Here is a 13,023-nt window from a genome sequence, read left to right as displayed (position 1 = left end):
ACTCCTAATATAAAACAAAGAAATAGCCTATCAAGCGAATCTATGTACGAATAAATCAGTTTATTTCCCCCTTCTTTTATCTGATAAACAGGAATAATTGCTATGTTGATTAAATCTTCTATTTAAACTCCGAAGCAGAAGGTGGCAGTAACGCTGGTTACCAACCCTCAGTCAAAATCGTTAAAAAAAATCGTAGAAGAAGAAGTATCCTAGCTGTTTGTGCTTACCAGTGCTAGCCATGCCCATAACTAGCTAGTTTATTTGGAGAAAAAAACATTTATTTGAGTATTTAAAGTAGGAATGGAGGGACCCACACAGAAGCAGTGGACGTCACTTTAAAGGTGAGGATAAAGTATTTTGTATTTTCGTGAAGCTACGTAAAGTGTCAATGAAAGCTAACAAGCCCAGGCTAACACCAGCCACTGTACCGCTGTCAGTGGAGAAGCTCTGTTGTGATGTTTTTTATAATATCAGTACGTTTTCTCTAATAACATATCTATTGATCCTCAGCGTTAATGAATCTCACTGAGTTTCTAGTGACATTATATATCAATGTGTAATAGCAGCTGCTGGACTGGTGGTATTTATTGTGTTACACAGTGATGGAATGTAAATAAAAGTACATTATATTCAAGCACTTAATGCTAAGTACAGTTTTGAAGTACTTGTACTTAATTTTAATGTATCCATTTTAAAGTAGTACTTTAGTAACATATGTTGTTCTTATGTTAAACACAATTCAAGAAGAATGCACTTAAAACAGAACAATAAAGGGGAAACAGAATGTATTAACAGTAAAGTCTGAAGCTTAATTATATCATACCTGTATATATTATATCTGGGCAGGACCCCTTTAAATACTTAGATTAACTATGCAAAAACGTTTCAAACACAATAATCATCATACCTGATTTTAAAATGTGTCTACCATCCTATTTTTAAAAACATGTTTTTGAATTTGCAAACTGAACATACTCTTAATTGCTTGTAACAACCACCAAGCAAGATAATCTCTGTTATCTAGAGTGTTATGGTTTATAGATATATAACTACTCAACGAAGCGTGACGAGGATAAAACGAGTTTTTCTTTGTCAAGTCCATTTATTGCTTTACATGTAGGGGCATCCCTTATTGTCACCATGTGGACACCTAGGAGTCTGTTATTGTCTCTCTGAGGACACCTGGGAGCTCATAATGTCTCCTCTTACATGTCCTCGCTGACATGAACAAAGGTTGATTGTGTTTTAAATCAGCATGTTTATTACTCAGAAAAGTGCCTCACTGTAATATTTGCTTTCAAAGGACATCTTTACAGTATGCTCTCTGTCCCAAACGGCATATAAGTATTTTGCAACCCTGGCATGGAATATGTTGCATATAGACCTGAGACTTAGTGAACTCATCTTGTTGAATGCTTTTGAATCCTAAATAAAAGAACTAGAGGCAGATTCATTAAGATTTCAATGTTATTCAACTCCTGTTAAAAAGCTCACTTTTTGGTAACCAGTAAAATGTGAGTTCCCTATTCTTGGATTTTAGTTCCTTTTCCTCCATCTGTTGTGTTTTTATGCTATGATTATGCGTTTTAGTTATGTTGATTATAATCTTAATCTCAGAATAATTCAAGGTTAATAAAAAACCTGCCTTTTTTAATTCAGAATGGTGGCTAACCTATACAAAGTTTTTCTACCTTTTTTAAAAAAATCTTGTTGTGTTGCATCATGTAATGATGACGATCTGGTATAATCTCTAATTGTATTAGCTACATATTTAGTTTAAATTTATGTGTCATATTTAAAGGTGGGGTAGGTATTTTTGGAGAAACCAGCTCGAGTGCGCTAGAATTTGAAAGTACACAACCGGAAAAAATATGCCACTTCCTTACAGAGCCCGTCCCCCAACACACGAACGCGCACATGACCAATGAGGGAACGAGATAAGTTTGTGCACAGATGGAAAGCTGACAGGCAGGTAGGCCCTGCTAAAATGATTGGTCGTGCTTTTCACAGTGCCACGGCTTCCACAGATGAATTTTTTTAATGTACTTATTGTCAAAGCATTTAATATATTAATTGCTATCGGGATGTTAAGAGCATTCCATGAAATATAACAAAAAGTGTTTCTGAAATAAATTACATACCCCACCTTTAAACTCCAGTTTTTTAGTCAAACTGTAGAGAGGGGAATCTACAGTGGCTGGTGCAAACGCGCTACAACAGCCCATACACTTCCAACTGAGTTAGTCTGTTTCATTATTTTAAGTGTTTTCTCAGTAAATGAAATGACTGCTAGGTTAGCTACGTTAGCTAACTAGCTTACAGCAGATCTGCAATAATGTCGGAAGGAATCATGCAATCACATATTTAAAATAAGCCTTTAAAACGTGTTATTTAAACGTTAGGAACGTTTTCAGGGACAGTTGCTGTTGGCCCACTTTATAATCCATCCCTGAACGTCAACAAGCACTCCGTCTGGTCCCAGCTGTTGGCATCCCTTTTTAGTTTTGCAGCGCTTTTACTAACCGCTGCACATGTTTCTTGAAGTTGGAGAATGCTTTCTGAATGCTGCACATGTGTTGTCAAGCTCGTGAAGATGTTTCTTCATTGGCATGTGTTTTGGCACATTTGTGTTTTTTATATTTGCATAATTTTAGAAAGTGCAACAAGTTTCTGCTAATGGCAATGTTGTATGCCGTTGTAGTGCGTTTGCTGTGCACCTATCGGCCACCATAGACATCAGTATAAGACTAATACAACATGTCTGCACCATGTTACCTCCTACTTCAGGGAAAATTCGCTATTGATGATTGCCACAAATGATCTCAAATAACTCTTACATGCGCTTGACAACAAACCTGTTTGAATAAATGGCTCTGGCATGAAGTCCATTGGTCCAGACTCACAGCACACTACAACCATGCATAGATTGCAAATAATAATTAATATAATATAACAACACCTTTTAATAGGTTAGTTATGATATGTAGTTGTTTATGAAATGGTGTGGTGGTAAACATTTAATATGACTACCTAGGTGACACCATGCTCCTGAAGCCCGCAGCAGCTGAAGATCAACGTGTTTGACCGAGAAGCCGCTGTGACCGCTGCCGTCATGGGAACGACGATGAGTGAGCCGTGCATCTACGACAAACTGTCCGAGAGCATCGACATCCTCCGGCAGTCGGGATACCGCTACGGCATGTCGGAGAGGGAGATCGAAAGGTTCATCAAGCAGGTCCTGGAGACCAACGAGCCCAGGAGAGAGCCTCCACAGTTCCCCATCCTGAGAGCCACCATAAAGGTCAGGGAAATATTTCACTGCTAAAACATCTAATCGAATGAAAATATACTAAATGAACTAAGGAAGCCAAAGAAAAAACCTGTTTGACGACATTGATTGAGGTTTAAAAGCGTGCAATTGAATGCAGTGGATTAATATTCATTCAATGACATTTCTTCTAATGACATTTTTTTGTTTGGATTCAAACATAGCAAACCATTCAGCTTATTGATACTTTTATAGAATAACATTTGAGCAGCATCCTGTTTAAGTGAAAACTCTGCAAAGCGTTCTATAAACTCCAATGTAACTGCTATTAAACAGCTACCACAACAACATTTCATTTTGAAATATTTTATAGCTCATGAAAAGAATATTCCAGCCTTTGTTTAAGGTTCCCTGAGCTGTGTCCCAAGTAGGACCTCAGTTGTTTGGTGAGTCGAGTCAGCCCGTTGAAATAAACATTTTTAGGAACAAAAAAATCCTATAACCAGGTCAGAAAAAGTTTCTCCGTCATTTTAAAATCTGTTCTAACAGTTTCCAAATGGTATATCCTGTCACAACTACAGACGAGTTTTCGATGCAAGTGACACACACGTTTAACATTGAAAACATTCATTTTGAGGGTCACACTTTTGCAATAGCATTAGGTTATCTAATATTTAAAAAATAATTGAGTTATTTTAACATACAATACGCCATTAGACTTATGACGTGTGAGTTAACTTCGATGAATTAACACTAGAACCGCCAACAGGTCAATTTTACCCGCAGCTGTTTTTTGATTGTATATAACTTTTTTTCAATAGAATATTAAGGTCTCCCAGTACGTGACTTTTCCTGAACGGGTGTTATGTAGCACCCTCTGTTGTTAAAAAATTGTCAATATTAAAAGTCAGATTGAAAAAATCGCCAAAGACATTGCCATTTATACCTATATCCGCCAGCGGGTAATATTTACCTCATAGAAAATGCAGTGTAAACATGACGTGTTGCTATAGCAACGCCTTTTGTCTACTTTGGTTCCTTATAGATTGAGAGAGAGATATATAGATAGACAGATAGATAGTTATCGATAGATAGTTATAGATAGAGAGATTTGGTAGCAATATTTTATACTTCATGCTATCTGCACAAACTATATCATATGAAAAGCTGAGAGTCCACAGATTCTATTGGTATAAGTTTCATCCCTGAGAAATCAAAACTCACTGTTCTACATGATAAATAAAAGAACATTGTACCTTGAAAATCAACAGCGAGTACTATTGACCCGTTGGCGGTTTTAGGTATACAGCGACCTCTGGCAGTTCTAGTGTTAGCTCTAATCAAAAATAATTGAAAAGGTGAAGGTAAATTGTAGCGTTATCCGACTGTGTTCAGTGTAGTCTTGTAAAATGTAGTTTTTGTCGAGAAAGCCAAACAATTCAAATGTCTCAAAGATACTTTAGCATTACATGTTACTAAACACTTGCATTAAAAGTGACTTACATGCATTCAATACTGTGGACAGTACCTATGACTTGTTAACCTTTTCTTACAATATATGCAAACATAATATTGTTTTTTTTATGCCAGATAGAATTGGTAAACTCAGACAGCATTTAGGATGAGATAGGGCTGCTCAATTAATCGCAATTACGATTTTGGCTTGCAACGATTATGAAAATAACATAATCGAAATAAAAGGATTATTCTTTTTATTTTATTATTTTATTTAATTTTTTTATTTGATTGGTTTTTCAGTTGAATTATACTTAGAGTTCAGGGTAATCAACTGTTAAAAACATACTGTTTACATTTTTTTTCAATAAATGGATGTTTTCAAAGTAAATGGATAATCGTTTTGAATAATCGTGATATCAATTATTGACCCAAATAATCAAGATTATGATTTTTGCCATAATCGAGCAGCCCTAGGATGAGATCCACCTCACTCACTGCATAAACTGCAATTTTAAGACATAATTCATCCAATTTCTGGCGAGGCCCAAAGATATCCTCTATCTCCTCCTTAGTCAAGATGTCACGTCCTTTAACGCCAATCTGGAGGAAACATCATAACAGATTACAGATGGCTTCGGGCCAAATTTGCATTGTTGGTTACTTGTAAAACTGGAAACACCAGGCTGCATTCCTGGCATGCCAAAGGATGAACAAGCAGGTTTTACCTTGGCATGTCCATGCTTTCCAGAATGAAAGTTAGTCACTTCTATGATCTCACAGGGACGTCCTTTCAGAATGGACTGGTCAGTCTCCTTGATATCAGAGGACCACTCTGGTGCAGTATGACACTCAAAACTATGCGTCAGTGAGATGTGATCTGCCATGTTGGGCTCTACTCCATCCAGAGGATCACAAGAACACAAGAATTAACATTCAAGAGTTAAAACGGTAGCATTACTAACAAGGCTCGCCCCCCCCCCCCGCTTATCTTTTCGTCTTGCATCATCAACAATCTCCCGATTTAAAATCAATATTAATATTCGAGAAACATACATATATAATAATAACATTCTTATACAAACTATTTTGTGTAAATATATTTATCTTTACATTATGAGTTTAGGAAACTATCTTTTGAACAATTTCAAAAATGTGCAAATAGATGAAAAAAACATTCACATTCCCTTGAGTAAAAGTAGCAATAACAAAAGGTAAAGATAAATATATTTACATAAAAAAGTTTGTATAAGACTGTTATTATTATTATATATTTATGTTTCTCGAATATTAATATTGATTTTAAATCGGGAGATTGTTGATGATGTAAGACGACAAGATAAACGGGAGTTTTCAGTTTTAAATGAATTTTAAAAAAGATAATTAAAAAAACAACAAATGATTACTTAAAGGTAGAGTAGGTGCAGTAATTCACTTCAGAAGCACTTGTTGTTATATTCCATGTAATGCTCTTAACATCCCGATAGCAATGAATATATTAAATGCTTTGACATATATACAAATATTTAATCTGTGGAAGCCGTGGCGCTGTAAAAAGCACGACCAATCATCTGCCTCGGCCCGCGGCAGATGATTGGATGGCCTACCTGCCTGTCAGCCTTCCATCTCGTGCACAAATTTATCTCGTGCCCTCATTGGTCATGTGTACGTTCGTGTGTATTGGAGGAGGGGCTCTGTAAGGAAGTCTGAAGGAAGGGGCAGATTTAGGAGTTCATTTGCCTACTTAATATCGCACGTCCTAAAAAAAAAAAAGGATTGAATTATTATTATTTTTAAATAAAAAGAAATCGCACGTCCTGCGATGTCAATATCGCTTATGCGCATAACGCAATTATCGCCACGACACGATATATCGTGCAGCCCTAGTATTTGATTAAATATGTAATGGATATCAATTCATGCCAAGATCCAAATAACCGAAATCAATCTCTAGTAGATTAGTGTTTTTATTGTTAAACACTTGCCTGTGGTTGGAGAGTAAAGAGCATACAGTCTCTGCTTTGAGGAGAGTGAAGTGACATCCCTGTGGTCTGTGCAGTTTGTGGTGGCAGTGGGCTTCCTGCTGGTGGTGGTGCTGGCCTTCACGTACCCTCAGAGCGCCCCCCAGCTGGGGCTGGTCAACCTGGGCTGCTACAACTGGTCGTCCCCCCTCAGCCACGTCCGCCTGCTGTCCCTGCCCATCGCAAAGAAGTACAACCTGCAAGGTCTGACGCACTGACAAACAAACAGGAGGGAGTCCAATTTGAGCTGTACTAGATATTTCAATATGAACACTTTGGAATATAATATTGTTGTTCTTATGCATTTGTATTTGTTATTTGTAATCCCGACATATGTGAAGAGTTGCGAATAAAGATTAAGCTACACTAATATTATTATTTGTAGAACAAGAGTCCAGTGTTTGCTGCGTAGGACTGTTCCCATGTGGTCTAAATATTTAGCTTTCAATCCATACTTGTTGGCATTAATCGTTTTAAAGACATTTAATGTGGTCAATAACCAGTTTGCTCTCCCACATGTGGCACACTACAGGAGGCTCACAACTGTATTCATCTAACGGCCCCGCAAATGAAATAATCACTATAAGCAACAATGTATTTGTTCTCTTTAGTTGTAGGGTGACCTTTAATAAATATGGCAGACATACGTATGTATATATGTTAAAACAAAGACAAAACACATTTGCTTCAGCCCTAAAACCTCCACTTTCCAACATCTGTTTTTGGAAGAAACATCAACTTGGACTATAGTTTGTCTAAAGTGAATCTGTGTTTGTGTGCGCTGCAGGTTTCCATGAGTGGTGGAGTGCCGGCTCTCTCCGGCAGAATCTGGTCAACTGTTCGGGCTGTGCTCAGATCTCCTCGGTGATGGAGGTCCCAGAGAGCCTCAGGGGGACGGTGGCTCTGAGGCGGGGGCCGCAGCTCGTCCTGCTGAAGGTCAGAACTGAAAGCGTCCACACACTTTCACTCCTTATCCCATGGTGTAGAAAAGCATGAACTTAACCCTATATTGAGTTTTGAGTTCAAATGAATTCTAATATTACAGTTACTGATACATATGCTCCTTTTTTTTTTACACTTCTTTAGTGTTAAACGTGTCCAAGACTCTACACGGTAGCTCTTTAAAAAGGTTCTTCTTTTTCCTGTTGAACACGAACAAAGGCCAGGAGTTTGGAATCTCATAATTGTAAGAGCAAAAAGCATCTTTGCGCAGCCAACTTGTAATGGGCTTTAGTCCAGGGGTGTTGCTGGGGGCTTTTAAGAAGGACTGCGTGTTTGGGTAAATTGACCTGTTTGAAAACACAGTACTGTCTGCTCTCCCTAGTCGGTCTTTACTTACTAAAACTCTGGCTGTGAATGCTAGAATCCCTAAAACCCGTTTGATAATAGCTAGTGTGATAGAGACTATGTCATTTTTTTTTATCTCAGTTGATTGTTATTTGTATACCTGTTACTTGCCCATGGACTGCAGTTAAAAATGAGCTAATTTAAGCAATTTGTGAGTGTTGCATTGAACTAGCAGAGGTTTGAACATTGCTGGAAAGAGAATAACGGCTCCTGTAATGTGGCTCCTGCAGGGTGGGGAGTCCCTCAGCGTGCAGCGGCAGCAGCTGGAGGAGCTCTACCTGGCTCACTCCAACTCCATGTCCATCCTGCTGGAGGAGGAGGACGGTTTGCACAGCCACAACCATGGCCTCCCCCAGGGGCCCGCCAACTTCACTCTGCTCTGGTACTCATTGGTTTTGAATGTAGACTTAGATTTATAGTCTAGTTTCCAGCATAGTTAACCTGGAAATGTTGAGTACGGCAACGTTTTATGTAAGAAATGTATAGCACGGGTCCCCAGCAAAAACGGATGCTAACTTGCATATGTTGGGCAATTTGCACAGTTAGTATAAATTGCGTTAAATGAAATGGATTGCATTATAGCCCAGGTAAACAATAGTTAAAAAATGGCTTGGCCAATTCTGGTGGTAATTGAGGATGCTGAATGCATTTCTGACATTTTCAGTATCAAAAATTGCAGCTTTAATCAAAGTGTGCTGATTTCGACTATGCTGAGTAGTGTTGCGACCATTGGATATTGAGAGCACAAGATGAAAATTATTATCTCTACTGTAGACAGCTTTTCTTCAAATAAATTGACAATCTATCGAATCCAGAGGATCCAGAGTCCCCTAAATCTTCAAAATCAACCCAAAATGTTTGAAAATCAGCCCACCAGGAGTACTAATATGACCCTCTTTTTGAATGTCAGAATTGGACCCGGCATCCTCAATAATCCCCAAAACCACTATAAATGGTCCCCATTGGCCAAGCCATTATATCACTAATTTCTCCACAGGCTATAATGGTAATTCATGCTTATTAATGCAATGCTAATTGTGCAAGTTGCCCAACATATGCAAGTTAGCATTCTGCAGTTTCTAGGTGTTGGGGACCCCAACTATACATTTCTAACATAACACTTTGGTGTACTCAACATTTCAGGGTTCCCAACAGGACTCTATGAGCAGGCAACTAGACTTTAAGGCTTTTATGGAGCAAATGTACTTGCAGGATTCTGAATTGTTATCTTTACTGAAGGTTTTTTTTGCACTTATTGAAAGCTGCTTTGGATAAAAGCGTAGACTAAAAGAAATGGAATGTAATGTATTATGAAATGATATGCCGTACATTTTCGGCGAGGGTTTTTATGATTGTTTCTGGTGTTTTGTGTGCAGGAGGTTCAGCTCGGGGACCAGGGAGAAGGTGCTGAGGTGGCTCTTCCCCAAGGCGGAGCTCTGCCCCCTGCTGGACAGCGCCGGGACCATCGTGCAGCGCTGCCTGGTCACACACAGCACCAACTCCCAGAGCAAGGTCAGTCCACACACACACACACACATCTTTACACCTGGACCGTCAACATGTCCAGGACAGGTGTCCTCAGGCTATACATTATAAAATTATAGAATTTTGCAAAGAAAAAAACCCTTTTCTTCTGATCAAGTCTGAATGTCCCAATGTTTTTGTCCCCATGACAGCGGCTTGTGACATCATTTGCCCTTTCCATGATATAATACATTTCTGTCTGAATTATCTAAGGGTGAAAATGCAGTTGAAAGTGCATCCGTCCATCACTCACCGTAAATAACCCCTCAGCCTCTGCTCTGTGTTTCAGGGGGTGGGGGTGTTTGGCTGGCTGGTGGTGGGGGAGGGTCTTCCCACAGTGCGAGTCCTGCCTGTCCAGCGCTGCCAGAAACACTGCAGCTCCTTCAACCTGTGGCTGAACCCTGGAGACATGGGTACTACCGTTTTATACCGCGTACACTTTCATTGTGAAAAATCATCAACATTCGCCTTTCGACAAAACAATATCTCTACTTAAAACACATTTCCAAATCAATTAATAAATGTAACTTATTCTTGTCCTGTATGCACAATGTGTTTTATATGGAGCCCCTCCCAAAATAATAATGTGTGTATTCAAGTCTTTTACAAAATGATTAGTGAATTACTAACAATAATAAGGATTTTAATATACAAAACATTAAACAAAAAGTATATTACAACCCTTTGCACAATTGTTTTCTAGTATAATAAAAAAATATGGTATTATTTTGCAATTTATTATAATACCCTCATGAAATAGCTGAATAAAAATGTACACCATATCCTGTTGACGTAGGAAAAAATATGGGCTCTATACTAGAAATACTGGTGTAAAACAAATATGTGGGAATAAAATGGTTGACTACAACAGCGGACTACTGTACAATTTATATATATTTATATATATATATATATTGTGTCACTGCCCTATAATATAATTTAGATAAATAAATCTTGCATAGATAATCTCACACACACTAAATCGTTGTTTGTGCGTCGTCCTTTCAGGCAGCAAACTAAGCAAACAGTGTAAATATTTCTACAGTTAACATCTAAGATATTGTCATAGAAAACCATGACTGTACCTCGCTGCCTGCTGGATCTGTTCTCCTCATCACTGACGGTTGTTCCCTGTGACCTTTGACCCTGTGTAGTGTACGCTGACCCTCGGTACTGGCAGATGGAGCTGTTCCCCGGCCGAGGCCAGAACATCATCTGTGACGGATCAACGTTTTAACTTCAGGAGGAGAGACGTTCAGGAGCAGCGTGGAGAGTTCAGGATTGTGCAGATCGGCCTTTCTGTGGCCCCGCCACACCGATGCCTTATTTCCCTCCGGCCTTTTTTAATGACGCCCGTCCGTCCCATAGTCCTCCCTGCGTCCTCAGAGAAACACTGCTCACATGACTTGAGTTTGGGAAAAAGGGATCCTCCTCCAGGAGGTCAGAGGATGGAGAAATGACTCTATGACTTTGTCCTCCGGAGTTTTAAACTCTCCAATGTTCTGGATGTGCCGTGCCATAGCTTCTAGCATATATTTAGAACTTCAAATAATTCATCAATCATTGGGTGTCTCTCTTTCAGAAGGTGGTGAAAAGTGATGAGAGCTTGGCATTAACCTGACCTGAGCACCACAGGGAATTGTTTCCTGTGTTAAAATCCACAGCTTGGTAGGCCTGGATGTGAGGACCCCTCTGAACAGAAAGCAGCTGACATGAACACAGCAGATTGAAGGCAGGTTTATCTGTAAAGCACATTTCAGCAACAAGGCCATTCAAAGTGCTTCAACATAGATATCAAGGGCATCAAGGCAAAGTGCAAATCTAAGAACAAAGACTACATTGAGCGTGTGTATCAGGGACGCTGCAGATTACATGGTGAATGTTCTTTTTGCATTTAATCAAATTATTACAAACTAAGTTTAGGAGCAGCTGGAGTTCATTCAGTCAGTGAGCGCTTACTTATTTTGCATTGCATTCTGGGAACTTTCAGTGTCTACTCTAGACTTTCACTTCCTGCTGTGTTTCTGATACTCACCCACAGCTCTTCATCTGGTTCGTTCCTTGATGTTAAAGGGACAGTTCACCCAAGTCGAGTCCTCTAGGAAACACATGTCAGACGGGTTATTGGAGCCTTTTCTGTTAATGAGTACCACGTCGTTCTACATGTAAAGAAGAAATAATAATAGATACAAATAAGAGGAAGATGTGACTCTTCCTCTTATTTGGATCTATTATTTGCTTCTTGTTGACAACTTCCTGTTTTTTTGTCATTTGTTTTCTACAAACTTATAACATTAGTGCCAAAAAGTGACGTTGCTATGCTATAACAATGTATTAAAATAGAGATTTTAAAAAGCAGTTTGATATTTATTCTAATTTTTAAAATGGCTAACTCGGCCAGCTGTAAATTTGACTTTTTATCTTTATTTCAATAACAGATTAGTACATTGTTCCAGCTCATTTGAAGTTTGGAGATTAAACTTTAAGTGACATTTTTGCTATTTTTTTTAGATATATATTTTTTAATGACATAATTAAAAAAGTTGGTAAAAAATGAAATCTTTTAAATAGTGATTTGAATTTCTAGCTAATTGTCAATCAAAGCCAGAATGAATGTACAGTTTTAATTGGTTTAAAATAGTGTCCACATCAGAAATCTGTCCCCATCAAATATTTCTGGATTATCCAGTATTTCATGGGGACACTGTTCCTAAATAAGAAGTTGATTTTGTAATTTTTTTCAAACACATTTTTAATGCTGAAATCTCAGAAACATCTGGAGAGAAAAGCTAGTGAATATGTGTTTAAGATTTGGGTGAACTTACCCTTTAACAACTAGATTTGACTTGAATCTAAAACCTTTTTTTTGTTGTATTCTTATCCACGTTGTTTATAAGGATCAGATATTTTTTATTCTGAATGTACAAACAAAGCTGCTTCTCTAATTTTGCTGTTATTTATTGTTATGATTGTATGTACATATGTTTAAAGCATTAATATTTGAATAGTAATGTGTGTCAGATTTCCTGAAACCCATGAAGCAGTGGACTGTGTGATTCGTGCTTGATCAGGGTTTCCTTATCCTTAAAGTCTGAATAAAATCATTTTGCCAAAGTTGATCGGTCTCTCTCATTTTGCTCCAGAAACCCAAAAAGCCACAAGTATCCAAACTTCACCAGTTGGGTCTCTGGAACCAAAGCAAGGAGAGAATATTTTTTAAATGTACGCTTTGCATAGAAATGTCAACATTTTATGAGAAAATAAAACTTGTCATGTACTTGTGTCCGTCTGTGTTGGGTTTCTCTTGACTTTGTGATTTGAAAGTGGTCGAGTTTGTTGGAGAACAAAGGGATGTAATATGAAGATCAGTGTTGGAAAGTAGCTAAGTAAATTACTCAAGTCCTGTAC

General features: G+C 38.2%; 1 protein-coding gene across 2 annotated transcripts; it reads left to right on the top strand.

The window, feature by feature from the left end:
* The first annotated feature begins 203 nt into the window (after positions 1–203).
* Positions 204–12,892, top strand: cUnh6orf89 (chromosome Un C6orf89 homolog). Of its 2 annotated transcripts, none has more exons than XM_079684274.1 (8): positions 204–341; positions 3,035–3,301; positions 6,783–6,948; positions 7,532–7,680; positions 8,322–8,473; positions 9,468–9,603; positions 9,905–10,028; positions 10,770–12,892. In XM_079684274.1, exons 2-8 carry the CDS (start codon positions 3,113–3,115, stop codon positions 10,850–10,852), a joined length of 999 nt encoding a protein of 332 aa, XP_079540400.1. In that variant the 5' UTR covers positions 204–341; positions 3,035–3,112; the 3' UTR covers positions 10,853–12,892. The 2 variants fall into 2 exon arrangements, with proteins under 2 accessions (XP_079540400.1, XP_079540401.1); XM_079684275.1 differs by adding an exon at positions 1,889–1,972 and having other exon boundaries at positions 211–341; positions 9,905–12,892.
* The last annotated feature ends 131 nt before the right edge of the window (positions 12,893–13,023 follow it).

The sequence above is a fragment of the Notothenia rossii genome, assembly GCF_949606895.1.
Source record: "Notothenia rossii genome assembly, chromosome: 5".
NCBI lineage: Eukaryota > Metazoa > Chordata > Actinopteri > Perciformes > Nototheniidae > Notothenia > Notothenia rossii.
This window is presented reverse-complemented; position numbering and strand designations above follow the sequence as displayed.

Coding starts and splice junctions, on each gene's coding strand:
- cUnh6orf89 (XM_079684274.1), top strand. CDS start 3,113: ATGGGAACGACGATGAGTGAGCCGTGCATCTACGACAAACTGTCCGAG. Junction 7,681..8,321: donor CGCAGCTCGTCCTGCTGAAG/GTCAGAACTGAA, acceptor TGGCTCCTGCAG/GGTGGGGAGTCCCTCAGCGT. Junction 10,029..10,769: donor GCTGAACCCTGGAGACATGG/GTACTACCGTTT, acceptor GACCCTGTGTAG/TGTACGCTGACCCTCGGTAC.